The sequence below is a fragment of the Mytilus californianus genome, unplaced genomic scaffold (genome assembly GCF_021869535.1).
Source record: "Mytilus californianus isolate M0D057914Y unplaced genomic scaffold, xbMytCali1.0.p SCAF_1, whole genome shotgun sequence".
Taxonomy (NCBI): Eukaryota; Metazoa; Mollusca; class Bivalvia; order Mytilida; family Mytilidae; genus Mytilus; species Mytilus californianus.
Genome location: NW_026262581.1, coordinates 41,744,814 through 41,772,276, shown reverse-complemented (window position 1 = coordinate 41,772,276; position 27,463 = coordinate 41,744,814). Strand labels below are relative to the sequence as shown.

At 30.8% G+C, this 27,463-nt stretch overlaps 1 protein-coding gene and 1 long non-coding RNA gene across 5 annotated transcripts in view; both read right to left on the bottom strand.

Annotated features, from left to right (window-relative positions):
• Positions 1–27,463, bottom strand: part of LOC127701676 (histone deacetylase 6-like) — a 178,548-nt gene that overhangs the window by 47,524 nt on the left and 103,561 nt on the right. For all 4 annotated transcript variants that reach the window (XM_052205676.1, XM_052205685.1, XM_052205693.1 and 1 more), the window contains one exon: positions 6,347–6,406. In XM_052205676.1, the coding sequence (XP_052061636.1) occupies positions 6,347–6,406 (60 nt within the window). The remainder of the gene's footprint in view (positions 1–6,346; positions 6,407–27,463) is intronic.
• Positions 14,290–22,215, bottom strand: LOC127703830 (uncharacterized). Its single transcript, XR_007983070.1, has 2 exons — positions 21,557–22,215; positions 14,290–14,493 (listed from the first exon to the last, which is right to left on the bottom strand). It is a non-coding gene; the product is annotated as an uncharacterized LOC127703830 (long non-coding RNA).

Genomic DNA, 27,463 nt, shown 5'->3' with positions numbered 1-27,463 from the left:
AAAAAATATTTCACAAATGATAAGATCCCGAAAACACAGTCCAATGTTATTCATGACAATATGAATTGGTTTTTTTTATAGCATGAACATAAGAGATTACGAATAGTGTTCACTACAAGCTTTTCAAGACATATTAAAAAAAAACATATTTCAGGAAATTCCAATAGCGAAAAAATCTTTAGCATCTATTTTGAATAAAAAAAAAATCATTTAAATACTCCTTAGCTTGAAGCTACAATTTTAATCCCATATGGCAATGTCTTAAAAAACATACATAAAAAGAACTTTTATGTAAATTATACTTTAAAACATATAGTTTACATTTGGACTAAGTCTTAATCATAAAAATAAATTTATTAATGTTTGGATTGTTGAAGATAATGATAGCACCCAGGGGCGGATCTAGCCATTTTTAAAAGGGGTGCCAACCCAGGATAAAAAGGGGGAGGTTGGGTTCCAATGTCCGCATTCAAAAGAATTGATCGTAAAAAAGGGGGATTCCAACGTTCGGAAACACCCCCCCCCCCCCCCCCCCCCCCCCCCCCCCCCCCCCACTTTGAATTGCCCCCAAAACGGAAGTTCCTACATACTAGTATGCAATTTGTATTTTTGTATGTTAAGCGTGTCCGGTCGTCCAGTTTCTAATCCAGACACACCTATTCCTCAGTATGTTCGAAATAATGTTTGTTTGTTTAATGTTGAGAAGAGGTTAGGGGGGGGGGCTTTTTTTTATGAAACCGTAAGTTACATGTAAAATAAATTTAAGATTACCTTAATGGGTCATAAATATTGCGTTATCTTTAGACTCTTCTGCCAAATCCAACGCCTGACTAAAAATGTCATCCGTTTCATACCTCTCAATATTGACAACTGCATACAAGGAGCATTATGTATTATTTTTTTGTATTAAGAATTCACGATATGGCCAACCTTGACCTGCTGATCCATATTAGCACATGGATTTAACGGGAATATGCAATACAGCAACTTTGACATTTGTAAAATCTACTCACTTGTCAAAGTTCGAATGAAGACCGTCAAAGTAAGGTTACTAGTGGGGTTTCATTAAAAAAAAAAATTGTCATTAATCATGGTTTGATATTGTCAAAGAAATGCTATCCCTTCTTTTTCATTTAATATTCAATGTAAACAAATATATGGTTTAGCATCGGGTGTAAGTTAGTTATACACTTCCGAATACGCTGTGTCTGGATAAGAAACCCTCCGGCCGTCGGGGTTTCTTATCCAGACACACCTATCCCTCAGTGTATAACTATTACATAGTTATTGTTAATTTAGTAATTAGGTAGACAGATGTCATCTGATAATTAGAGTTTAATCCTTTAACTGTATTTGATCTTAATTTTACTATTCATATCTTTACATTTTGCATTTTGTATGTAAAATCATTATTACTCGGATTAATTTAAAGTTTACGTCTCACCTGGAGTTCTTTTCAGTTTTCATTATAAATAGTTCGCAGAAATTTTGAAAGGACAGTAGGGTAAAAAGTCACTAGAGAGTCACCAGACAATCAGCATGTAGGGACAGTAACATCATAGTCACTTAGGTGACCATCCAGTAACGACAGTAAGTGAATACCAGGAACAGAGTACCTACAAGCCAAGTAGGAGAAAAGAAGTCAGCTTCACAACTGTGACCAAACAGTTAGCTCTTCAGTATCCCACTGGCGCAGCAACTCAGGATATTCATTAGCTGTCAAGGATGTGGTTTCAGACCTAACAACTTGAACAGACTCAAACTTCATTATACAACAACAAGTGCAGTTACAGTTAACAACAGTGTGGAAGGCGTTTGGAGTGAACCTACAGAGTAACTTCTGTATCTAGTCTTGGCTATGCAACCAATTTTCAGTTATCACAAGATTGGACACCAATCGACTGGATTCATTGTACGCCTCAACCAGACAACATGGGACAGACTAACAGCTCAACGGATCATAAACTTCAACTCAAGATACCATTTCAACTCAGTGACTCTAACATCTGGACAACTTCGGACAATTCAATTCAACCAGTCCTACTCAGAACATTTCGATAAGTGATTTAGACATTCTCAACCTTAAAATCAGATTATTCTACAAAAGTGTATTTCGGACAATTTCAGCTGACAATTCATCAAAGTGATTAGTCAATTCTTAAGAACAGTGACATTTATTATCTATAGTGCATTTGTTTTAATTATTTGGATTTATCTTTGGCATATATTGTTATTTATTAAATTGTTAAATGTTTTAGAGTATTAACTTTGCCACTTGTTTGTCATAAGTCTATTTATAGACTGACCCCCTGTCCCTTGGGTCAAGCATGCATAGTTAGTCCCCCCTAGCAAAAAAGCATGCCACACTGGCCCTCAGTGACACATCACTTTTCCAAAAAAGAAAATTAACACTAGGGAACGAAAAATTGTCCCTTTTGTCATAAATTTTAGTGTAGAGTTTCTCGTGTAAAACTGAAATATCTACCGGTAAATCTAGGAAAGGACATTTATTACCATTTATATTTGATTTCTTTAAAGTAAGTTCCTTTGTGTAAATTTCAGCAGTATATTTCGAAAATATTCAACGAAAAAAAATATCGTCAAGATAACAATAAGTGTTGTTGAATTTGAAAATATTCAACGAAAAAATATCGTCAAGATAACAATAAGTGTTGTTGAATTTGAAAATATTCAACGAAAAAATATTGTCAAGATAACAATAAGTGTTGTTGAATTTATCAATTAAATGCAATTCAGATGTGTCTTTACTGGCCATAAACTGTAATTCATAACAGTACAAGAACAAGTCTGCTATTAAAGGGGCGCAATTGGTGCCCATAGAGATACCTACAACCTGTCGATAAACTTTATTGCCGTTAGGTACTTTCATATCATCAAGGAGAAAATTAACAGCTTCAATCATCTCATCACACCTCCAGTAAGTATATCTAGCATATTTATCTTTCTCATTAGAGAAGAAGGCTTCAAATATATTTGCATTCAGATTTACCAAACCACCATTTAATTAATTAGGAAATTTTTTGTTTGATAAAATTGTGTGGAAGTATAGTGTAAAGAGTTGAAAAGTCAAAACTGTCAACAGAATCAAGAGGACCATCAAAGGCATGTTATTTATCTAAAACATCCAAAGAATTTTTTACACTCCAAAAATGGTCAATTCCACTTTTTTCATATGTTTTATTACAAAAGTTAATAATAAGTTCTTTGATAGTAGTTAAGGAACTAGTTAAAAGCACTGAAAGATTAGTTGTAGAACACTTACTATAGGCCGAGATGAAACGATATTTTACTGGTTTTTTGTGTAGTTTAGGTAACCAATACATAGTAGGGACCTTCAAAGGTTCAGAAGAGGCCTTAAGCTGTGATGTGGTTATGATATGATTGTTTACTATATGACTCTTTGTGGAGCGCACAGACTTGAATGTAGAAGAATTTACAATTTCATTCTTAAGAATGTCCTTGTAGTATTTACGGCATACCACCACCACATTGTTGGCTGCTTTGTCGGCCGGTACAAACACAAACGGCTTTGCAATTACTTGAAGTTTGTTTCTTATTCTAGAAATAGGCGTATTATGTACTCTTTTATTTATTTCTTAATTATTTTCAAAATATGATATTGGAATATCGACAACAATCATACATTTATTTAAATAAGAATCAAGAGATTTTTTATCAGATTTTTCCTGTTTGCACCAATTTTTTAGGTAACCAATATATAGTAGGGACCTTCAAATGTTCAGATTCCTTAAGTTATTTTTTAACAATTAACAGGTGCAATAAAATGCTCCGCTGGGCGCAGCTTGATACGACCTCAGAGGTCGAACCCTGAACAGTTGGGGCAAGTATGGACACAACATTCAAGCTTGATACAGCACTGAATTTGGATTGTGATTAAATATTTGACACATCATAGGTTTCTGACACAGAATAAATGTGGTCTAAGAATTTAAATTTTTTTAATTTACCTATTCAAACCATATCATTATCATTTGCTTTTATATATAAATCAGAAATAACCAATTTAAAATGGAAAATTTTAAAGAAAAAAAAACTCCCCCCCCCCCCCCCAATTTTTTTGAATCCCCTTATGATTCATCACCCCCAAACTCAATCCCAGCCTTCCCTTTGTGTTATGGTACCTTGCAGTACAATTTCAGAGAGATCCATACACTTGAACACAAGTTATTGTCTGGAAACTAGAAAAATGCTTGTTTTTGGCCCCTTTTTGGCCCCAAATTCCTCAATGTTTAGGGCAATTACCCCTAAACTCAAACCCAGCTTTCCCTTTGTGATATGGAACCTTGTAGTACAATTTCATAAAGATCCATACACTTAATTACACATAAGTTATTGTCCTGAAACTAGAAAAATGCTTGTTTTTTGCCCCTTTTTGGCCCCTAATTCCTAAACTTTTGAGGCAATTACCCCCAACATCAATCCAAGCCTTCCCTTTGTAGTATGGTACCTTGCAGTACAAATTCAGAGAGATCCATACACTTGAACACAAGTGATTGTCTGGAAACTAGAAAAAATGCTTATTTTTGGCCCTTTTTTGGCCCCTTATTCCTAAACGTTTTGGTCAATTACCCCCAAACTCAATTCCAGCTTTCCCTTTGTGATATGGAACCTTGTAGCACAATTTCAGAAAGATCCATACTCTTACACACAAGTTATTGTCATGAAACTAGAAAAATGCTTGTTTTTGCCCCTTTTTGGCCCCTAATTCCTAAAATTTGGAGACAATTACCCCCAAAATCAATCCCAGCATTCCCTTTGTGATATGGAACCTTGTGGTACAATGTCAGAGAGATCCATACACTAACACACAAGTTATGTCTGGAAGTTACAAAAATGCTTATTTATGCCCCCTAATTTTTGGCCCCTAATTCCGTAACTGTTGGTACCATAACCCCCAAAATCAATCCCAACCTTCCTTTTGTGGTATTGAACCTTATGGTAAAATTTCATAGAGATCCATGCACTTAAACTAAAGTTAGAGTGCGAAAACCAATGTGTCTTCGGATGACGATGACGACGCCGGACGACTACGACGACGACAACGCCAATGTCATACCAATAGACGACTGCAAATTTTTTTTGCAGTCGTATAAAAATTGTAATTCATTTTTAATTTTTATCAAGAAGTAAATTTTAGTTGTCACATATACTCAGCTTTTAATATCATGATCTATCTGGGCATCCAGGTCCCTATCATCAAAATTTCTATTACTTGCCATAAACAATATATATCTTTCCAAACTTGGTTTGATAATGAACATATTGATTTACAGGTCACAAGGTAAAAAGAAAACGTTAGAGCAGCAATTGAAAGACTGAAATTGAGTCCATATTATGGTCTCCAAATGACATATTCTAATCATGTGTCCAACCTTGACTAAACTTGGCTCCAAAATTCTTTTGGTTAAGTACAAGACGCCTAATGATCAAAGTTTGAGTGGTGGGGTCTAAATTTCTGTATTCTTTAATTTTACCATTTTTCTCTACATATTCTTTTCTTTTCTTTTGCCCATCCTTAATATTGTAGCACTCAAGAATTCTCCTCTACTTTTAACTCATTTTTCTCTATTCTTTATTTTCTTTTGCCCATTATTCAAAATTCTGTAAACCCCATCCAGACAATCTTTTAATTTTGGGTCATCAGGTCAAGGGTAAAAGGTCACAGTGCCTAGAAATAGACTGACTTTTGGGAACAATGTCTGTAAAGCAATACATCAGATCTCTATCAATCTTTGGTGGATAATGCACCTCTTGGTAAAAGATCCATATCCAATTTGAGTTTACCGCATCAAAGGTCAAAGTTCAGCAGTAATCATTAGACTGATATTTGAGCAGTTTTGGGATTTTTCGGGCAATTACTTTTGAAACAAATATTCCATGTTAGTTTGATAATGTCCTTTTTAAAAGAAAAAAATATGGGGTAAAGTTTTGTTAGCATGCCCCTAAACCCCAATGTCAGCACCTTAATTTGACACATTTAGCAACAATCTTCACCATCAAAGCCAACCTCCCCCCCCCCCCCCCCAAAAAAAAAAAAAAAAAAAATTATTCCCTTTCTACAAATGCAAAATGCATAAAAATTGCAAAAAAACTGGATAATCACTAAGTACATCAAAAGTGCAAGCTTATGTTTAAAAATTTTGACAATTCTGTTTTATAAATATTTTTTTTAAACTTTATTGATGGTTAATGCGATTGGGATACATAATATCTGAAGACATATTACAATACAGCAGAAACCATTCATCTTTTAACCAAATTCCATACCAATCCAAACTATGAGGGTTTTAGACTGTTTACTTACCAAGGGATCACCTATTGCTGAATCAAACCCAGCTGATACCAAAACCAACTCTGGAGAATACTGAAAAGAATCAACATTAATATACATTAACTTTGATTAATTGAACTATAGTAGTCCAATACACTCCAGTCATACATTCTATTAAAGTATAGTTTATCGCTGTACATTGTATTATCAGAATTCCTAATTGTGAAGTGCCAATTAAACTCTTGGAAGATGAATGTCACTGTACTCGATATGCATTTATATGCACCATCAGAGTAAGAAATTTTAATATATTTGTTAAACCATAATAATGCCAAATTTTCTACTACATATGAGTTTTGATCCCTGGGATCTTCTCCCCATTCTTTTGTATATGATTCAAAAGATTAAGTTAAAAGTCATAGAATCCTTTAAATTAAGCAAACTACAGGCTCTCAAGAGCCTGTGTCGCTCACCTGATTCTACTTTGGTTTTGGAAATCATGTAAAAATGGATTAAAATCATAACAGATACCCTAATAATGATTGAGGCCAAATTTGGTTTAATATTGGCCCCGTAATTTAATGAAAAGCAGAAAACTTTTGTAAAGTTTACAGAAATTACCAATCAATTCATTGAAATTGTAGAAAATGACTTTATAAGGACAATGACAAATCAGCTACAAAGTAACAACACTTGGTCAGCACCTCAAAAAAAACATTCATACCATGTTTGGTTTTAATCCATTAAGCGGTTTTCTAGAAGAAGACTTTTGTATGTATTTCACATAGGGTCCTTTGTTAAACTAAGTTCGCCGCTGGCAGCCATCTTAAATGATTGATTGGCTACAAAGTTACAACACTTGGTCATCACCTCATTAGGAACATTCATGCCATGTTTGATTTCATTCCATTAAGTGGATCTCTAAAAGAAGACATTTGTATGTATTTCTCATAGGGTCCTATGTTAAACTAAGTCCCTGCTGGCTGCCATCTTGGATGATTGATCCCCTACAAAGTAACAACACTTGGTCAGCACCTCATAAGGAACATTCATGCCATATTTGATTTCATTCCATTCAGTGGTTCTCTAAAAGAAGACATTTGTATGTAGTTGTCTATAGGGTCCTATGTTAAACGAAGTCCCCCGCTGGCGGCCATCTTGGATGATATATCGGCTACAAAGTAACAACACTTGGTCAGCACCTCATAAGGAACATTCTTGCTATGTTTTATTTCATTCCATTTAGTGGTTCTCTAAAAGAAGACATTCGTATGTATTGTCCATAGGGTCCTATGTTAAATGAATTCCCCTGCTGGCGGCCATCTTGGATGATGGATCAGCTACAAAGTAACAACACTTGGTCAGCACCTCATAAGTAATATTCATGCAATGTTTGGTTTCATTCCATTCAGTGGTTCTCTAGAAGAAGTTCAAAATGTAAAAGGTTAACGACGATGATGGACAACTACGACGGACGACAGACGCCAAGTGATGAGAAAAGCTCACTTTGCCCTTCAGGCCAGGTGAACTAAAAAGATGAATATCTTTTATATAACTGAATGGCTATTAAAGTTTTACTATAAAACAAAAAAACAAAGACTTTCTTTTAAAAAAAGATTCTTTATTATTTTTATCCAAATCTTCAGGAAATGTACTGCTATTGGATTATTGTCTCCCTGTACTCTTATTTGCCAATAATTTTTTCGTATGCAGTGACCTTAAAATGCCATATCTCGTTTTAAATTCGTCAATCACACTATGAAAGTGCATATATATATAGGGAATAACCTTGATGGAAGAAAAAGTAAGCAAATGTGAAAGAATGAAAGTGTAAATTGATTCTAAAAGAAAAAAATCAATACATTAAATTATTTAACAACTGCTATGACAAGTTTAATTAACAAATGGGAAAGCATGGAAAATATCTTTTTTTTTTTAAACACTTATTACACACCTGCTCACCTGAACATTCATGATCTATGTTGATTATTTATCAAGGTCACTATCGGTAAACACTGGCACCAAACACCAAAAGTTAATTAGCAGCCAAAGTTTTCAATTATCAATCATGGAATAAAATATTTTTTGTTGATTTTACGTAACTGATTTGAAATAAATGTAAAAAAAAAAAAAAGCACAGATGACTTAGTTAAGTATATATGCTTGCTTACGTTCAATAATTTTCTGAACATTATAATCACCAAAAACCTGTTTCATATGACTTTAAGCAATATGTAAGTTATCATTGGAAAAGCTAAAAAATGCACACTTTAAGGGATATAAGACCTTAATCATATATGTCAATCTACCAAAAATATACCTATACCACATCTTCTTATTTTTTTACTAACCTGAATTTTATAACCCATGGATATATTGTGATAGAAAGGTGTTTGCTATCTGTACAGACACTAACATTTAAATGTCACTGCATGGTTGCAAAAACTAATTCAAACTGTTTTAAAGTAAGAAAATGGCATTTCAAAAATATAATTGCAGTCAACTTAACCACAAAATAAACAAACTTAGAGAAATGCATAAAAATTTGTAAAGGATTGTCTGTGTAAAAGTGGAATGTTGACTGTTTATCAGTAAAATACAGACTTGTTTTGAAACTCAAACTTTTTTCTTTCCATGCTATTTCTTCATCTTGAAGATTAATTTAGCTTCTGTCCAAGTTTCATAACAATCCATGAAGGTTTACAAACTTATCATGTCAAAAAAATTTAATCCCATACTGTATGTAGGAAGGTTAAGATGGCTGCCAATGGAGTAGTGAGTTGATTTTCAGCTCTGCAGTTTTTGGCAATTTAAAGCTGGTTTTTGAAGGAATTTATTAATGGAAATCATATCATGATGTTTGGAATTTGATGAACTTTACAGGAATATGATTTTCTTCACATTTTGTTGAAAGATGGATTTACTATAGTGGAATTATATATTTTGGATTGGAAAAGTATTTGTGATTTATTGATTTTTCTGAGCTGTGTTGTCTGTATTACAACCATGCCTGGGGATAATAAAAGTGTAAAAACTGTACAAACTATGTTAGCAGCTAAAAAGCCTGGGAGCAATGATTCTTCTAAAGACTCTACAAAGGAAAAACCACCCAAGCAGAACAAACGATCCCATTCAGATGTTGCAAATGAGAGTGTAGAAGGAACTGACTTGACTGGTATTCAAAATGATTTAAGTGAAATTAAAAAATCTCTTCAGGGTACAGTTACAAAGACTGATCTTAATAGTGCTATGGTTAATTTAATACAACAAAAGGACTTAAAAAGTTTAGTTAGTGACATTGTCCAGAAATTATTAGATCATTTTGAAGAGAAGATCACCAGTAAGTTTGAGTGTAAAATAAGGGAGGCAACTGGAAAACTTGATGATAAGTTAGATACATTGATGATAGAGAATGAGAATCTGAGGGAAGGAATCAGGGCAAAAGATAAAGTTATTGATAACTTAGTGGAAAAGGTTGGTGACATTAATAACAGATCTATTGATGCAATGAAGTTAGCCAATTACAATGAGCAATACAGTCGTAAACATAACATAAGAATGCTAAACTTTCCTGAAAAAAGGGGTTAGAACTTGAAAAAAGCCTTTGTTGAACTAGTAAATAGTGACCTAAATGTAAATATTGAGCCCAGTGATGTGCTAGCCATCCACAGAATACCTGGAAAAGAAGGTTACCAGAAGCCTGTTATCGTGAAGGTTAGAAACACTGACACTAAAATACGGATAATGCGACAAAAAAGATCCTTGAAAAATGAACTTAAATTTCATGATGATATAACACAACGCAATATTGGACTTATGGCAAGACTTAAGAACACTGAAAAATTTGAAAATGTATGGTTTTACAACTGTAACGTGTATGCCAAAACTGAAACTAGTAGCAGAATAAGATTTGACCTGTTTGACAATGTAGATGAAAAAATGAAAAAGAAATTGAAAGAGGGAACTTAATCAATCTTGTTTTGTCAGTTACATCATTTAATTTATTTTTGAATAATGTCCAGCTTTTTATTAATTTCAATAGATAGATATAAATGTAAAAGATAATTGCTGAAGTAAAAAGTGTTTTATATCAGTTGTGAATTACATATTCCTATATAAATAGTTAAGAATATAAGAGATATTCATTCTTGATAAATTTGTTTAAAATAAATTATACTGTCACTATACAGTAAAGGGGAAATAACTCTAACATTAATAATGATATAAATATTCAATTTTATCTCCCTTTTAAACATCTATTCCTTTGATAGATTTATGTATAATTGTTACATGCCATACTGTAAATTAATTAATACATTCAATGTTGAATGAAGAAAATAATAAGCGACATCTTATGTTTGTATGTGTGTATGTTTGTGTATGTCAAATTTGTTACAATTGTATATTTGTACTTATGAACTTACTTATATGGTTTATAAAACATCCCTTCATCTATAATCATGGATAATAATGTAACGATATTATCAATGAATGTGAGGGGACTTTTCTCAAATTCCAAAAAGAGGGCAGATGTATTTGATTGGGCTAAGAGTAAAAATACTTCGATAGTGTGTTTCCAGGAAACTCATAGTAAAAAAGACATTGAAAAAAACTGGGAGGATGAATGGGGAAGCACATGTTTTTTCAGTCATAAAGACAGTAAAAGTGCAGGTGTCTCTGTTATGTTTAAAAAGGGTCTGGATTTTGTTGTGCATAATTCTGTTACTGATGATAATGGTCGTTACATTGTTTTAGATGTATCAATTTTTTCACAAAGAAAGAGTTTTGCCTGTTTGTATGGTTATAATACAGATGAACCTGCATTCTTTGATATAATAATGCAGAACATTTTATCCTTTAAAAACACAAGTGTTTTATTATGTGGTGACTGGAATGTTGTTTTAGATAAATTTATGGATACATATAATATCAAACATAATAGAAACCCTAACTCCCGTAAAAAACTTGATGAAATCATTGATGTTTTTGAACTACTTGATCCTTGGCGTACATGCTATCCAGAAGATAGGAAATATACTTGGCGTCAGTCCTCACCTATAAAACAAAGTCGTTTAGATTATTTTTTAATTTCAGAAGACCTTTTTTCACTAATGAAAAATACTAAAATTATACCAGGTTATAGAACTGACCACTCAGCAATTATTTTCACCTTCTCAGCTTGTTTAGAGAAACGGGGCAAAAGTTACTGGAAATTTAACTCTCAATTACTCAGAGATGCAGATTATATACAAAAGGTTAAATTATGCATTAAGGATACTATTTTGGAATACTATCTGTCAGGTGATATGGAAGATCTTCTTTCTGTTGATTTGTCATGTAATGATCAAACATTTTTTGAAATATTGAAAATGAAGATTAGATCTTTGTCCATAAATTACAGCATAAATAAATCCAAGGAGGAAAAAAATTTCACCCTCAAACTTGAAAATAATATTTTACATTTAGAAACTATTATGAACCATTCTCCAAATGAGGAGGTTCAAAAATCTTTACTTGATAAAAAACTTGAACTAGAAAATTGTCGACAAAAGAAGGTTGAAGGTTTGCTGCTTAGATCCCGCTCTTACTGGCATGAGAATGGTGAAAAATGTTCAAATTATTTTTGTAAATTAGAAAAGAAAAATTTTATAAAGAAAACAATAACAGAACTAATAGATGATAAAGGTCAACATATATCAGAGCAATCAAAAATTCTAACGGAACAACAAAATTTTTATAGAAATTTATACTCAAGCAAAAAATTAGATTGTGATGATTCATCATTTTTTAATCATAACATTAAGCTCACAGAAGAACAAAGAGATTTTTGTGAGGGAAATTTAACTTTTAAAGAGTGTGCTGATTCGTTAAAATTTATGACAAATGGTAAAAGTCCAGGTTCTGATGGGTACACAGTAGACTTTTATAAATTTTTTTGGAAAGATATTGGTCCTTTCATCTTTCGGTCTCTTCATTTTGGATACGAGGTTGGAAAATTTTCTGATTTTCAGTATCAAAGTATAATTACATGCATTCCTAAGGAGGGGAAAGACAGACAGTATATAAGTAACTGGCGTCCTATTAGTCTTTTGAATACTGATATGAAAATAGCTTCTGCTGTTATAGCTAATAGACTTAAACCAGTTTTACCATTTGTCATAAGTGATACACAAAAAGGTTTCATCAAAGATAGATTTATGGGTGAGAACACACGCCTTTTATATGATTTAATGCACTATCTTGAAGAAAATAATAAGACAGGTCTTTTATTACTTGTTGATTTTGAAAAGGCCTTTGATTCCTTAGAATGGTTATTTTTAAAAAATTCTTTAAAAAGTTTTAATTTTGGGCCTTCAGTTTGTAAATGGTTTGAAACTTTATACTCAGGGGCATCAAGTTGTGTTATAAATAATGGACATACTTCTAAGTTTTTTCAATTGGAAAGAGGCTGCAGACAAGGAGATCCTCTTTCACCCTATTTATTTATAATTGGTGTTGAATTACTATCTTTAAAATTAAAAGATAATCCTGAAATAAGGGGAATAACTGTAAATGATAATGAATCACTTTTAAGCCAGTATGCAGATGACACATTCCTTATGTTAGATGGAAGGGAAATATCGTTGAGGGAAACACTTTCATGTTTTGAATCTTTTTATAAAATTTCAGGTTTAAAAATAAATGCTTCAAAGACAAAAGCACTATGGGTTGGAAACAAAAAGTATTCAGATATGATTCTTTGTCCTGACTTAAAACTTCATTGGTCACATTCAAATTTTAAACTTTTGGGGATTGAATTTTCTTTAGATTTAAACTGTATCACAGAAATTAATTTTGCCAAGAAGATTAAAGAAGTCTCTGCAATCCTGAAGAACTGGCAACATCGTAAACTAACATTATTGAGGAAAATTACAGTAGTTACTGTAAATTCAGAAATTATTGCGTGCATTTATTATTGCGATTTTGTCATTTTAGACTTAAATGCGATTTTAATTTTTACGAGTTTGAGAAAAATCCTGTTTAGTTCATATAAAATATTTCAAAATGCGAGTTTAAATTATTGCGTTTACAACTCTGTCGCATTTGTCGCAATAATAAAAACCTCGCAATAATTTCTGAATTTACAGTAAATCACTTGCTCTTTCGAAATTGGTACACTTAATGACTGCATTGCCAAACCTATCACAATCCAGGTTAACAGAGCTCACTTCATTATTTTATAATTTTATATGGAGTGGAAAACCAGACAGAATTAAGCGTAACACACTTATTGGTGATATTTCACAAGGTGGACTTAATATGGTACATCTTCATTCCTTTAATATCTATTTAAAAATTAGTTGGATAAAAAGACTGATGTCAAACCCAGTTGGTGGCTGGCAGCAGTTGTTACTGGCAGACCTTATACAGTATGGGGGTGAAAGGTTTTACATCTACAGAGAGAAAAGCTGATTGAGATTTCTAAAAAATGTAAAAATCCTTTCTGGAAGGATGTTTTACTATGCTTTTCTATCACAAAACCTAATACTGAGAATTCTGTCAGTGACATTTTATCATTAGATATTTTGAACTTTTCTTCTTTGGATGATTTCCCATATTATATTCAATGGAAACAAGGAGGTGTGCAGTCAGTAAGTGACCTAATTAATAAAGAAAATATGATTTTTTATAAATTTGAGCAATTTCAAGAAAGAGTAAAAATCAACAATTTTATCAAATATCATGGTCTGATTTCAAGAATCCCTCAGACTATGAAAAAATACCTTAAAGAGAACTGTTTAAAGCAAGATTTGGATAAGCCTGATAATGGTGATATTTTTTTAAAGAGAATTATAGGTAATGTGAAAGCCAAATTTGTATATAAAAATTTAGTAAATAAAGTTATTGAACTACCAACAGTCAAGTTTTCGAAATGGGAAGAACTGTTGATTATTGATACAACAGAATGGTCAGAATATTTCAGGATAACCAAAAAATCATGTAGAGATGTTTATTTAAGAACTTTTCAATACAAATTTTTGCATAGAATCATAGCAACTAATACCTTTTTATACAAAATTAAATTAAAAGACACCAAGATGTGTACTTTTTGTAAACTTGGTGAAGAAACCATTGAACACCTTTTTTTTTAATGCCCAATAACTTTTCAATTGTGGCAGTCTTTTTCAAATGCAGTAAAACTTTTTTTTGTAAACTTTGTTCTTAACAAAGAGAATGTGTTTCTTGGTTGCAAACATGAAAGTTTATTACTGAATCTGTTAGTCATAATTACAAAAAACTATATATACAAATGTAAATTAAATGAAACAAAACCAAATATGGTTGGGTTAAAGAATAGAATAAAGAAATACCAATTTCTTGAATATTATATTGCAAAGAAAAATAATAGAGTCCAAGTGTGTGAAAAATTTTGGTCTCCTTTACATGTAATATTTAATTAATTATTGTTTCATATAAGTGAGAGAATAAAATATCTATATATCATGAGCAAATATTTAGCCTTGAGTTTTTTTTGTTTTTTTTGTTTTTTCTTTAAAATATTTTGTTTTTAAAATATAAGTCAAGATACATCATGTACATATTGTAGCAAAGCAAATGAGTGAAGAGTATTTGTATTGTATGAGAGAAAGTCAGAGAGCGAGAGAATATAATGAAATAAAATTTATATGTAACCTTAAATACTACATGTATAATTATAAAAATCAACTTGTCAGTGATATATATTGTATACTGAATTATTTTTTATATGTAACCCCTTGATACCCTTGTCAGGTGGTAGTGTAGGGGTACATGTATATTAAATCCTGACTATTGAAAAACAAATAAAAGATAAAAAAAAAGAAAAAAAAAGAAAAAAAAAGAAAAAGTAAGCAAATGTGAAAGAATGAAAGTGTAAATTGATTCTAAAAGAAAAAAATCAATATATCAAATTATTTAACAACTGCTATGACAAGTTTAATTAACAAATGGGAAAGCATGGAAAATATCTTTTTTTTTTTTAAACACTTATTACACACCTGCTCACCTGAACATTCATGATCTATGTTGATTGTTTATCAAGGTCACTATCGGTAAACACTGGCACCAAACACCAAAAGTTAATTAGCAGCCAAAGTTTTCAATTATCAATCATGGAATAAAATATTTTTTGTTGATTTTACGTAACTGATTTGAAATAAATGTAAAAAAAAAAAAAAGCACAGATGACTTAGTTAAGTATATATGCTTGCTTACGTTCAATAATTTTCTGAACATTATAATCACCAAAAACCTGTTTCATATGACTTTAAGCAATATGTAAGTTATCATTGGAAAAGCTAAAAAATGCACACTTTAAGGGATATAAGACCTTAATCATATATGTCAATCTACCAAAAATATACCTATACCACATCTTCTTATTTTTTTACTAACCTGAATTTTATAACCCATGGATATATTGTGATAGAAAGGTGTTTGCTATCTGTACAGACACTAACATTTAAATGTCACTGCATGGTTGCAAAAACTAATTCAAACTGTTTTAAAGTAAGAAAATGGCATTTCAAAAATATAATTGCAGTCAACTTAACCACAAAATAAACAAACTTAGAGAAATGCATAAAAATTTGTAAAGGATTGTCTGTGTAAAAGTGGAATGTTGACTGTTTATCAGTAAAATACAGACTTTTTTTGAAACTCAAACTTTTTTCTTTCCATGCTATTTCTTCATCTTGAAGATTAATTTAGCTTCTGTCCAAGTTTCATAACAATCCATGAAGGTTTACAAACTTATCATGTCAAAAAAATTTAATCCCATACTGTATGTAGGAAGGTTAAGATGGCTGCCAATGGAGTAGTGAGTTGATTTTCAGCTCTGCAGTTTTTGGCAATTTAAAGCTGGTTTTTGAAGGAATTTATTAATGGAAATCATATCATGATGTTTGGAATTTGATGAACTTTACAGGAATATGATTTTCTTCACATTTTGTTGAAAGATGGATTTACTATAGTGGAATTATATATTTTGGATTGGAAAAGTATTTGTGATTTATTGATTTTTCTGAGCTGTGTTGTCTGTATTACAACCATGCCTGGGGATAATAAAAGTGTAAAAACTGTACAAACTATGTTAGCAGCTAAAAAGCCTGGGAGCAATGATTCTTCTAAAGACTCTACAAAGGAAAAACCACCCAAGCAGAACAAACGATCCCATTCAGATGTTGCAAATGAGAGTGTAGAAGGAACTGACTTGACTGGTATTCAAAATGATTTAAGTGAAATTAAAAAATCTCTTCAGGGTACAGTTACAAAGACTGATCTTAATAGTGCTATGGTTAATTTAGTACAACAAAAGGACTTAAAAAGTTTAGTTAGTGACATTGTCCAGAAATTATTAGATCATTTTGAAGAGAAGATCACCAGTAAGTTTGAGTGTAAAATAAGGGAGGCAACTGGAAAACTTGATGATAAGTTAGATACATTGATGATAGAGAATGAGAATCTGAGGGAAGGAATCAGGGCAAAAGATAAAGTTATTGATAACTTAGTGGAAAAGGTTGGTGACATTAATAACAGATCTATTGATGCAATGAAGTTAGCCAATTACAATGAGCAATACAGTCGTAAACATAACATAAGAATGCTAAACTTTCCTGAAAAAAGGGGTGAGAACTTGAAAAAAGCCTTTGTTGAACTAGTAAATAGTGACCTAAATGTAAATATTGAGCCCAGTGATGTGCTAGCCATCCACAGAATACCTGGAAAAGAAGGTTACCAGAAGCCTGTTATCGTGAAGGTTAGAAACACTGACACTAAAATACGGATAATGCGACAAAAAAGATCCTTGAAAAATGAACTTAAATTTCATGATGATATAACACAACGCAATATTGGACTTATGGCAAGACTTAAGAACACTGAAAAATTTGAAAATGTATGGTTTTACAACTGTAACGTGTATGCCAAAACTGAAACTAGTAGCAGAATAAGATTTGACCTGTTTGACAATGTAGATGAAAAAATGAAAAAGAAATTGAAAGAGGGAACTTAATCAATCTTGTTTTGTCAGTTACATCATTTAATTTATTTTTGAATAATGTCCAGCTTTTTATTAATTTCAATAGATAGATATAAATGTAAAAGATAATTGCTGAAGTAAAAAGTGTTTTATATCAGTTGTGAATTACATATTCCTATATAAATAGTTAAGAATATAAGAGATATTCATTCTTGATAAATTTGTTTAAAATAAATTATACTGTCACTATACAGTAAAGGGGAAATAACTCTAACATTAATAATGATATAAATATTCAATTTTATCTCCCTTTTAAACATCTATTCCTTTGATAGATTTATGTATAATTGTTACATGCCATACTGTAAATTAATTAATACATTCAATGTTGAATGAAGAAAATAATAAGCGACATCTTATGTTTGTATGTGTGTATGTTTGTGTATGTCAAATTTGTTACAATTGTATATTTGTACTTATGAACTTACTTATATGGTTTATAAAACATCCCTTCATCTATAATCATGGATAATAATGTAACGATATTATCAATGAATGTGAGGGGACTTTTCTCAAATTCCAAAAAGAGGGCAGATGTATTTGATTGGGCTAAGAGTAAAAATACTTCGATAGTGTGTTTCCAGGAAACTCATAGTAAAAAAGACATTGAAAAAAACTGGGAGGATGAATGGGGAAGCACATGTTTTTTCAGTCATAAAGACAGTAAAAGTGCAGGTGTCTCTGTTATGTTTAAAAAGGGTCTGGATTTTGTTGTGCATAATTCTGTTACTGATGATAATGGTCGTTACATTGTTTTAGATGTATCAATTTTTTCACAAAGAAAGAGTTTTGCCTGTTTGTATGGTTATAATACAGATGAACCTGCATTCTTTGATATAATAATGCAGAACATTTTATCCTTTAAAAACACAAGTGTTTTATTATGTGGTGACTGGAATGTTGTTTTAGATAAATTTATGGATACATATAATATCAAACATAATAGAAACCCTAACTCCCGTAAAAAACTTGATGAAATCATTGATGTTTTTGAACTATTGATCCTTGGCGTACATGCTATCCAGAAGATAGGAAATATACTTGGCGTCAGTCCTCACCTATAAAACAAAGTCGTTTAGATTATTTTTTAATTTCAGAAGACCTTTTTTCACTAATGAAAAATACTAAAATTATACCAGGTTATAGAACTGACCACTCAGCAATTATTTTCACCTTCTCAGCTTGTTTAGAGAAACGGGGCAAAAGTTACTGGAAATTTAACTCTCAATTACTCAGAGATGCAGATTATATACAAAAGGTTAAATTATGCATTAAGGATACTATTTTGGAATACTATCTGTCAGGTGATATGGAAGATCTTCTTTCTGTTGATTTGTCATGTAATGATCAAACATTTTTTGAAATATTGAAAATGAAGATTAGATCTTTGTCCATAAATTACAGCATAAATAAATCCAAGGAGGAAAAAAATTTCACCCTCAAACTTGAAAATAATATTTTACATTTAGAAACTATTATGAACCATTCTCCAAATGAGGAGGTTCAAAAATCTTTACTTGATAAAAAACTTGAACTAGAAAATTGTCGACAAAAGAAGGTTGAAGGTTTGCTGCTTAGATCCCGCTCTTACTGGCATGAGAATGGTGAAAAATGTTCAAATTATTTTTGTAAATTAGAAAAGAAAAATTTTATAAAGAAAACAATAACAGAACTAATAGATGATAAAGGTCAACATATATCAGAGCAATCAAAAATTCTAACGGAACAACAAAATTTTTATAGAAATTTATACTCAAGCAAAAAATTAGATTGTGATGATTCATCATTTTTTAATCATAACATTAAGCTCACAGAAGAACAAAGAGATTTTTGTGAGGGAAATTTAACTTTTAAAGAGTGTGCTGATTCGTTAAAATTTATGACAAATGGTAAAAGTCCAGGTTCTGATGGGTACACAGTAGACTTTTATAAATTTTTTTGGAAAGATATTGGTCCTTTCATCTTTCGGTCTCTTCATTTTGGATACGAGGTTGGAAAATTTTCTGATTTTCAGTATCAAAGTATAATTACATGCATTCCTAAGGAGGGGAAAGACAGACAGTATATAAGTAACTGGCGTCCTATTAGTCTTTTGAATACTGATATGAAAATAGCTTCTGCTGTTATAGCTAATAGACTTAAACCAGTTTTACCATTTGTCATAAGTGATACACAAAAAGGTTTCATCAAAGATAGATTTATGGGTGAGAACACACGCCTTTTATATGATTTAATGCACTATCTTGAAGAAAATAATAAGACAGGTCTTTTATTACTTGTTGATTTTGAAAAGGCCTTTGATTCCTTAGAATGGTTATTTTTAAAAAATTCTTTAAAAAGTTTTAATTTTGGGCCTTCAGTTTGTAAATGGTTTGAAACTTTATACTCAGGGGCATCAAGTTGTGTTATAAATAATGGACATACTTCTAAGTTTTTTCAATTGGAAAGAGGCTGCAGACAAGGAGATCCTCTTTCACCCTATTTATTTATAATTGGTGTTGAATTACTATCTTTAAAATTAAAAGATAATCCTGAAATAAGGGGAATAACTGTAAATGATAATGAATCACTTTTAAGCCAGTATGCAGATGACACATTCCTTATGTTAGATGGAAGGGAAATATCGTTGAGGGAAACACTTTCATGTTTTGAATCTTTTTATAAAATTTCAGGTTTAAAAATAAATGCTTCAAAGACAAAAGCACTATGGGTTGGAAACAAAAAGTATTCAGATATGATTCTTTGTCCTGACTTAAAACTTCATTGGTCACATTCAAATTTTAAACTTTTGGGGATTGAATTTTCTTTAGATTTAAACTGTATCACAGAAATTAATTTTGCCAAGAAGATTAAAGAAGTCTCTGCAATCCTGAAGAACTGGCAACATCGTAAACTAACATTATTGAGGAAAATTACAGTAGTTACTGTAAATTCAGAAATTATTGCGTGCATTTATTATTGCGATTTTGTCATTTTAGACTTAAATGCGATTTTAATTTTTACGAGTTTGAGAAAAATCCTGTTTAGTTCATATAAAATATTTCAAAATGCGAGTTTAAATTATTGCGTTTACAACTCTGTCGCATTTGTCGCAATAATAAAAACCTCGCAATAATTTCTGAATTTACAGTAAATCACTTGCTCTTTCGAAATTGGTACACTTAATGACTGCATTGCCAAACCTATCACAATCCAGGTTAACAGAGCTCACTTCATTATTTTATAATTTTATATGGAGTGGAAAACCAGACAGAATTAAGCGTAACACACTTATTGGTGATATTTCACAAGGTGGACTTAATATGGTACATCTTCATTCCTTTAATATCTATTTAAAAATTAGTTGGATAAAAAGACTGATGTCAAACCCAGTTGGTGGCTGGCAGCAGTTGTTACTGGCAGACCTTATACAGTATGGGGGTGAAAGGTTTTACATCTACAGAGAGAAAAGCTGATTGAGATTTCTAAAAAATGTAAAAATCCTTTCTGGAAGGATGTTTTACTATGCTTTTCTATCACAAAACCTAATACTGAGAATTCTGTCAGTGACATTTTATCATTAGATATTTTGAACTTTTCTTCTTTGGATGATTTCCCATATTATATTCAATGGAAACAAGGAGGTGTGCAGTCAGTAAGTGACCTAATTAATAAAGAAAATATGATTTTTTATAAATTTGAGCAATTTCAAGAAAGAGTAAAAATCAACAATTTTATCAAATATCATGGTCTGATTTCAAGAATCCCTCAGACTATGAAAAAATACCTTAAAGAGAACTGTTTAAAGCAAGATTTGGATAAGCCTGATAATGGTGATATTTTTTTAAAGAGAATTATAGGTAATGTGAAAGCCAAATTTGTATATAAAAATTTAGTAAATAAAGTTATTGAACTACCAACAGTCAAGTTTTCGAAATGGGAAGAACTGTTGATTATTGATACAACAGAATGGTCAGAATATTTCAGGATAACCAAAAAATCATGTAGAGATGTTTATTTAAGAACTTTTCAATACAAATTTTTGCATAGAATCATAGCAACTAATACCTTTTTATACAAAATTAAATTAAAAGACACCAAGATGTGTACTTTTTGTAAACTTGGTGAAGAAACCATTGAACACCTTTTTTTTTAATGCCCAATAACTTTTCAATTGTGGCAGTCTTTTTCAAATGCAGTAAAACTTTTTTTTGTAAACTTTGTTCTTAACAAAGAGAATGTGTTTCTTGGTTGCAAACATGAAAGTTTATTACTGAATCTGTTAGTCATAATTACAAAAAACTATATATACAAATGTAAATTAAATGAAACAAAACCAAATATGGTTGGGTTAAAGAATAGAATAAAGAAATACCAATTTCTTGAATATTATATTGCAAAGAAAAATAATAGAGTCCAAGTGTGTGAAAAATTTTGGTCTCCTTTACATGTAATATTTAATTAATTATTGTTTCATATAAGTGAGAGAATAAAATATCTATATATCATGAGCAAATATTTAGCCTTGAGTTTTTTTTGTTTTTTTTGTTTTTTCTTTAAAATATTTTGTTTTTAAAATATAAGTCAAGATACATCATGTACATATTGTAGCAAAGCAAATGAGTGAAGAGTATTTGTATTGTATGAGAGAAAGTCAGAGAGCGAGAGAATATAATGAAATAAAATTTATATGTAACCTTAAATACTACATGTATAATTATAAAAATCAACTTGTCAGTGATATATATTGTATACTGAATTATTTTTTATATGTAACCCCTTGATACCCTTGTCAGGTGGTAGTGTAGGGGTACATGTATATTAAATCCTGACTATTGAAAAACAAATAAAAGATAAAAAAAAAGAAAAAAAAAGAAAAAAAAAGAAAAAGTAAGCAAATGTGAAAGAATGAAAGTGTAAATTGATTCTAAAAGAAAAAAATCAATATATCAAATTATTTAACAACTGCTATGACAAGTTTAATTAACAAATGGGAAAGCATGGAAAATATCTTTTTTTTTTTTAAACACTTATTACACACCTGCTCACCTGAACATTCATGATCTATGTTGATTGTTTATCAAGGTCACTATCGGTAAACACTGGCACCAAACACCAAAAGTTAATTAGCAGCCAAAGTTTTCAATTATCAATCATGGAATAAAATATTTTTTGTTGATTTTACGTAACTGATTTGAAATAAATGTAAAAAAAAAAAAAAGCACAGATGACTTAGTTAAGTATATATGCTTGCTTACGTTCAATAATTTTCTGAACATTATAATCACCAAAAACCTGTTTCATATGACTTTAAGCAATATGTAAGTTATCATTGGAAAAGCTAAAAAATGCACACTTTAAGGGATATAAGACCTTAATCATATATGTCAATCTACCAAAAATATACCTATACCACATCTTCTTATTTTTTTACTAACCTGAATTTTATAACCCATAGATATATTGTGATAGAAAGGTGTTTGCTATCTGTACAGACACTAACATTTAAATGTCACTGCATGGTTGCAAAAACTAATTCAAACTGTTTTAAAGTAAGAAAATGGCATTTCAAAAATATAATTGCAGTCAACTTAACCACAAAATAAACAAACTTAGAGAAATGCATAAAAATTTGTAAAGGATTGTCTGTGTAAAAGTGGAATGTTGACTGTTTATCAGTAAAATACAGACTTTTTTTGAAACTCAAACTTTTTTCTTTCCATGCTATTTCTTCATCTTGAAGATTAATTTAGCTTCTGTCCAAGTTTCATAACAATCCATGAAGGTTTACAAACTTATCATGTCAAAAAAATTTAATCCCATACTGTATGTAGGAAGGTTAAGATGGCTGCCAATGGAGTAGTGAGTTGATTTTCAGCTCTGCAGTTTTTGGCAATTTAAAGCTGGTTTTTGAAGGAATTTATTAATGGAAATCATATCATGATGTTTGGAATTTGATGAACTTTACAGGAATATGATTTTCTTCACATTTTGTTGAAAGATGGATTTACTATAGTGGAATTATATATTTTGGATTGGAAAAGTATTTGTGATTTATTGATTTTTCTGAGCTGTGTTGTCTGTATTACAACCATGCCTGGGGATAATAAAAGTGTAAAAACTGTACAAACTATGTTAGCAGCTAAAAAGCCTGGGAGCAATGATTCTTCTAAAGACTCTACAAAGGAAAAACCACCCAAGCAGAACAAACGATCCCATTCAGATGTTGCAAATGAGAGTGTAGAAGGAACTGACTTGACTGGTATTCAAAATGATTTAAGTGAAATTAAAAAATCTCTTCAGGGTACAGTTACAAAGACTGATCTTAATAGTGCTATGGTTAATTTAGTACAACAAAAGGACTTAAAAAGTTTAGTTAGTGACATTGTCCAGAAATTATTAGATCATTTTGAAGAGAAGATCACCAGTAAGTTTGAGTGTAAAATAAGGGAGGCAACTGGAAAACTTGATGATAAGTTAGATACATTGATGATAGAGAATGAGAATCTGAGGGAAGGAATCAGGGCAAAAGATAAAGTTATTGATAACTTAGTGGAAAAGGTTGGTGACATTAATAACAGATCTATTGATGCAATGAAGTTAGCCAATTACAATGAGCAATACAGTCGTAAACATAACATAAGAATGCTAAACTTTCCTGAAAAAAGGGGTGAGAACTTGAAAAAAGCCTTTGTTGAACTAGTAAATAGTGACCTAAATGTAAATATTGAGCCCAGTGATGTGCTAGCCATCCACAGAATACCTGGAAAAGAAGGTTACCAGAAGCCTGTTATCGTGAAGGTTAGAAACACTGACACTAAAATACGGATAATGCGACAAAAAAGATCCTTGAAAAATGAACTTAAATTTCATGATGATATAACACAACGCAATATTGGACTTATGGCAAGACTTAAGAACACTGAAAAATTTGAAAATGTATGGTTTTACAACTGTAACGTGTATGCCAAAACTGAAACTAGTAGCAGAATAAGATTTGACCTGTTTGACAATGTAGATGAAAAAATGAAAAAGAAATTGAAAGAGGGAACTTAATCAATCTTGTTTTGTCAGTTACATCATTTAATTTATTTTTGAATAATGTCCAGCTTTTTATTAATTTCAATAGATAGATATAAATGTAAAAGATAATTGCTGAAGTAAAAAGTGTTTTATATCAGTTGTGAATTACATATTCCTATATAAATAGTTAAGAATATAAGAGATATTCATTCTTGATAAATTTGTTTAAAATAAATTATACTGTCACTATACAGTAAAGGGGAAATAACTCTAACATTAATAATGATATAAATATTCAATTTTATCTCCCTTTTAAACATCTATTCCTTTGATAGATTTATGTATAATTGTTACATGCCATACTGTAAATTAATTAATACATTCAATGTTGAATGAAGAAAATAATAAGCGACATCTTATGTTTGTATGTGTGTATGTTTGTGTATGTCAAATTTGTTACAATTGTATATTTGTACTTATGAACTTACTTATATGGTTTATAAAACATCCCTTCATCTATAATCATGGATAATAATGTAACGATATTATCAATGAATGTGAGGGGACTTTTCTCAAATTCCAAAAAGAGGGCAGATGTATTTGATTGGGCTAAGAGTAAAAATACTTCGATAGTGTGTTTCCAGGAAACTCATAGTAAAAAAGACATTGAAAAAAACTGGGAGGATGAATGGGGAAGCACATGTTTTTTCAGTCATAAAGACAGTAAAAGTGCAGGTGTCTCTGTTATGTTTAAAAAGGGTCTGGATTTTGTTGTGCATAATTCTGTTACTGATGATAATGGTCGTTACATTGTTTTAGATGTATCAATTTTTTCACAAAGAAAGAGTTTTGCCTGTTTGTATGGTTATAATACAGATGAACCTGCATTCTTTGATATAATAATGCAGAACATTTTATCCTTTAAAAACACAAGTGTTTTATTATGTGGTGACTGGAATGTTGTTTTAGATAAATTTATGGATACATATAATATCAAACATAATAGAAACCCTAACTCCCGTAAAAAACTTGATGAAATCATTGATGTTTTTGAACTACTTGATCCTTGGCGTACATGCTATCCAGAAGATAGGAAATATACTTGGCGTCAGTCCTCACCTATAAAACAAAGTCGTTTAGATTATTTTTTAATTTCAGAAGACCTTTTTTCACTAATGAAAAATACTAAAATTATACCAGGTTATAGAACTGACCACTCAGCAATTATTTTCACCTTCTCAGCTTGTTTAGAGAAACGGGGCAAAAGTTACTGGAAATTTAACTCTCAATTACTCAGAGATGCAGATTATATACAAAAGGTTAAATTATGCATTAAGGATACTATTTTGGAATACTATCTGTCAGGTGATATGGAAGATCTTCTTTCTGTTGATTTGTCATGTAATGATCAAACATTTTTTGAAATATTGAAAATGAAGATTAGATCTTTGTCCATAAATTACAGCATAAATAAATCCAAGGAGGAAAAAAATTTCACCCTCAAACTTGAAAATAATATTTTACATTTAGAAACTATTATGAACCATTCTCCAAATGAGGAGGTTCAAAAATCTTTACTTGATAAAAAACTTGAACTAGAAAATTGTCGACAAAAGAAGGTTGAAGGTTTGCTGCTTAGATCCCGCTCTTACTGGCATGAGAATGGTGAAAAATGTTCAAATTATTTTTGTAAATTAGAAAAGAAAAATTTTATAAAGAAAACAATAACAGAACTAATAGATGATAAAGGTCAACATATATCAGAGCAATCAAAAATTCTAACGGAACAACAAAATTTTTATAGAAATTTATACTCAAGCAAAAAATTAGATTGTGATGATTCATCATTTTTTAATCATAACATTAAGCTCACAGAAGAACAAAGAGATTTTTGTGAGGGAAATTTAACTTTTAAAGAGTGTGCTGATTCGTTAAAATTTATGACAAATGGTAAAAGTCCAGGTTCTGATGGGTACACAGTAGACTTTTATAAATTTTTTTGGAAAGATATTGGTCCTTTCATCTTTCGGTCTCTTCATTTTGGATACGAGGTTGGAAAATTTTCTGATTTTCAGTATCAAAGTATAATTACATGCATTCCTAAGGAGGGGAAAGACAGACAGTATATAAGTAACTGGCGTCCTATTAGTCTTTTGAATACTGATATGAAAATAGCTTCTGCTGTTATAGCTAATAGACTTAAACCAGTTTTACCATTTGTCATAAGTGATACACAAAAAGGTTTCATCAAAGATAGATTTATGGGTGAGAACACACGCCTTTTATATGATTTAATGCACTATCTTGAAGAAAATAATAAGACAGGTCTTTTATTACTTGTTGATTTTGAAAAGGCCTTTGATTCCTTAGAATGGTTATTTTTAAAAAATTCTTTAAAAAGTTTTAATTTTGGGCCTTCAGTTTGTAAATGGTTTGAAACTTTATACTCAGGGGCATCAAGTTGTGTTATAAATAATGGACATACTTCTAAGTTTTTTCAATTGGAAAGAGGCTGCAGACAAGGAGATCCTCTTTCACCCTATTTATTTATAATTGGTGTTGAATTACTATCTTTAAAATTAAAAGATAATCCTGAAATAAGGGGAATAACTGTAAATGATAATGAATCACTTTTAAGCCAGTATGCAGATGACACATTCCTTATGTTAGATGGAAGGGAAATATCGTTGAGGGAAACACTTTCATGTTTTGAATCTTTTTATAAAATTTCAGGTTTAAAAATAAATGCTTCAAAGACAAAAGCACTATGGGTTGGAAACAAAAAGTATTCAGATATGATTCTTTGTCCTGACTTAAAACTTCATTGGTCACATTCAAATTTTAAACTTTTGGGGATTGAATTTTCTTTAGATTTAAACTGTATCACAGAAATTAATTTTGCCAAGAAGATTAAAGAAGTCTCTGCAATCCTGAAGAACTGGCAACATCGTAAACTAACATTATTGAGGAAAATTACAGTAGTTACTGTAAATTCAGAAATTATTGCGTGCATTTATTATTGCGATTTTGTCATTTTAGACTTAAATGCGATTTTAATTTTTACGAGTTTGAGAAAAATCCTGTTTAGT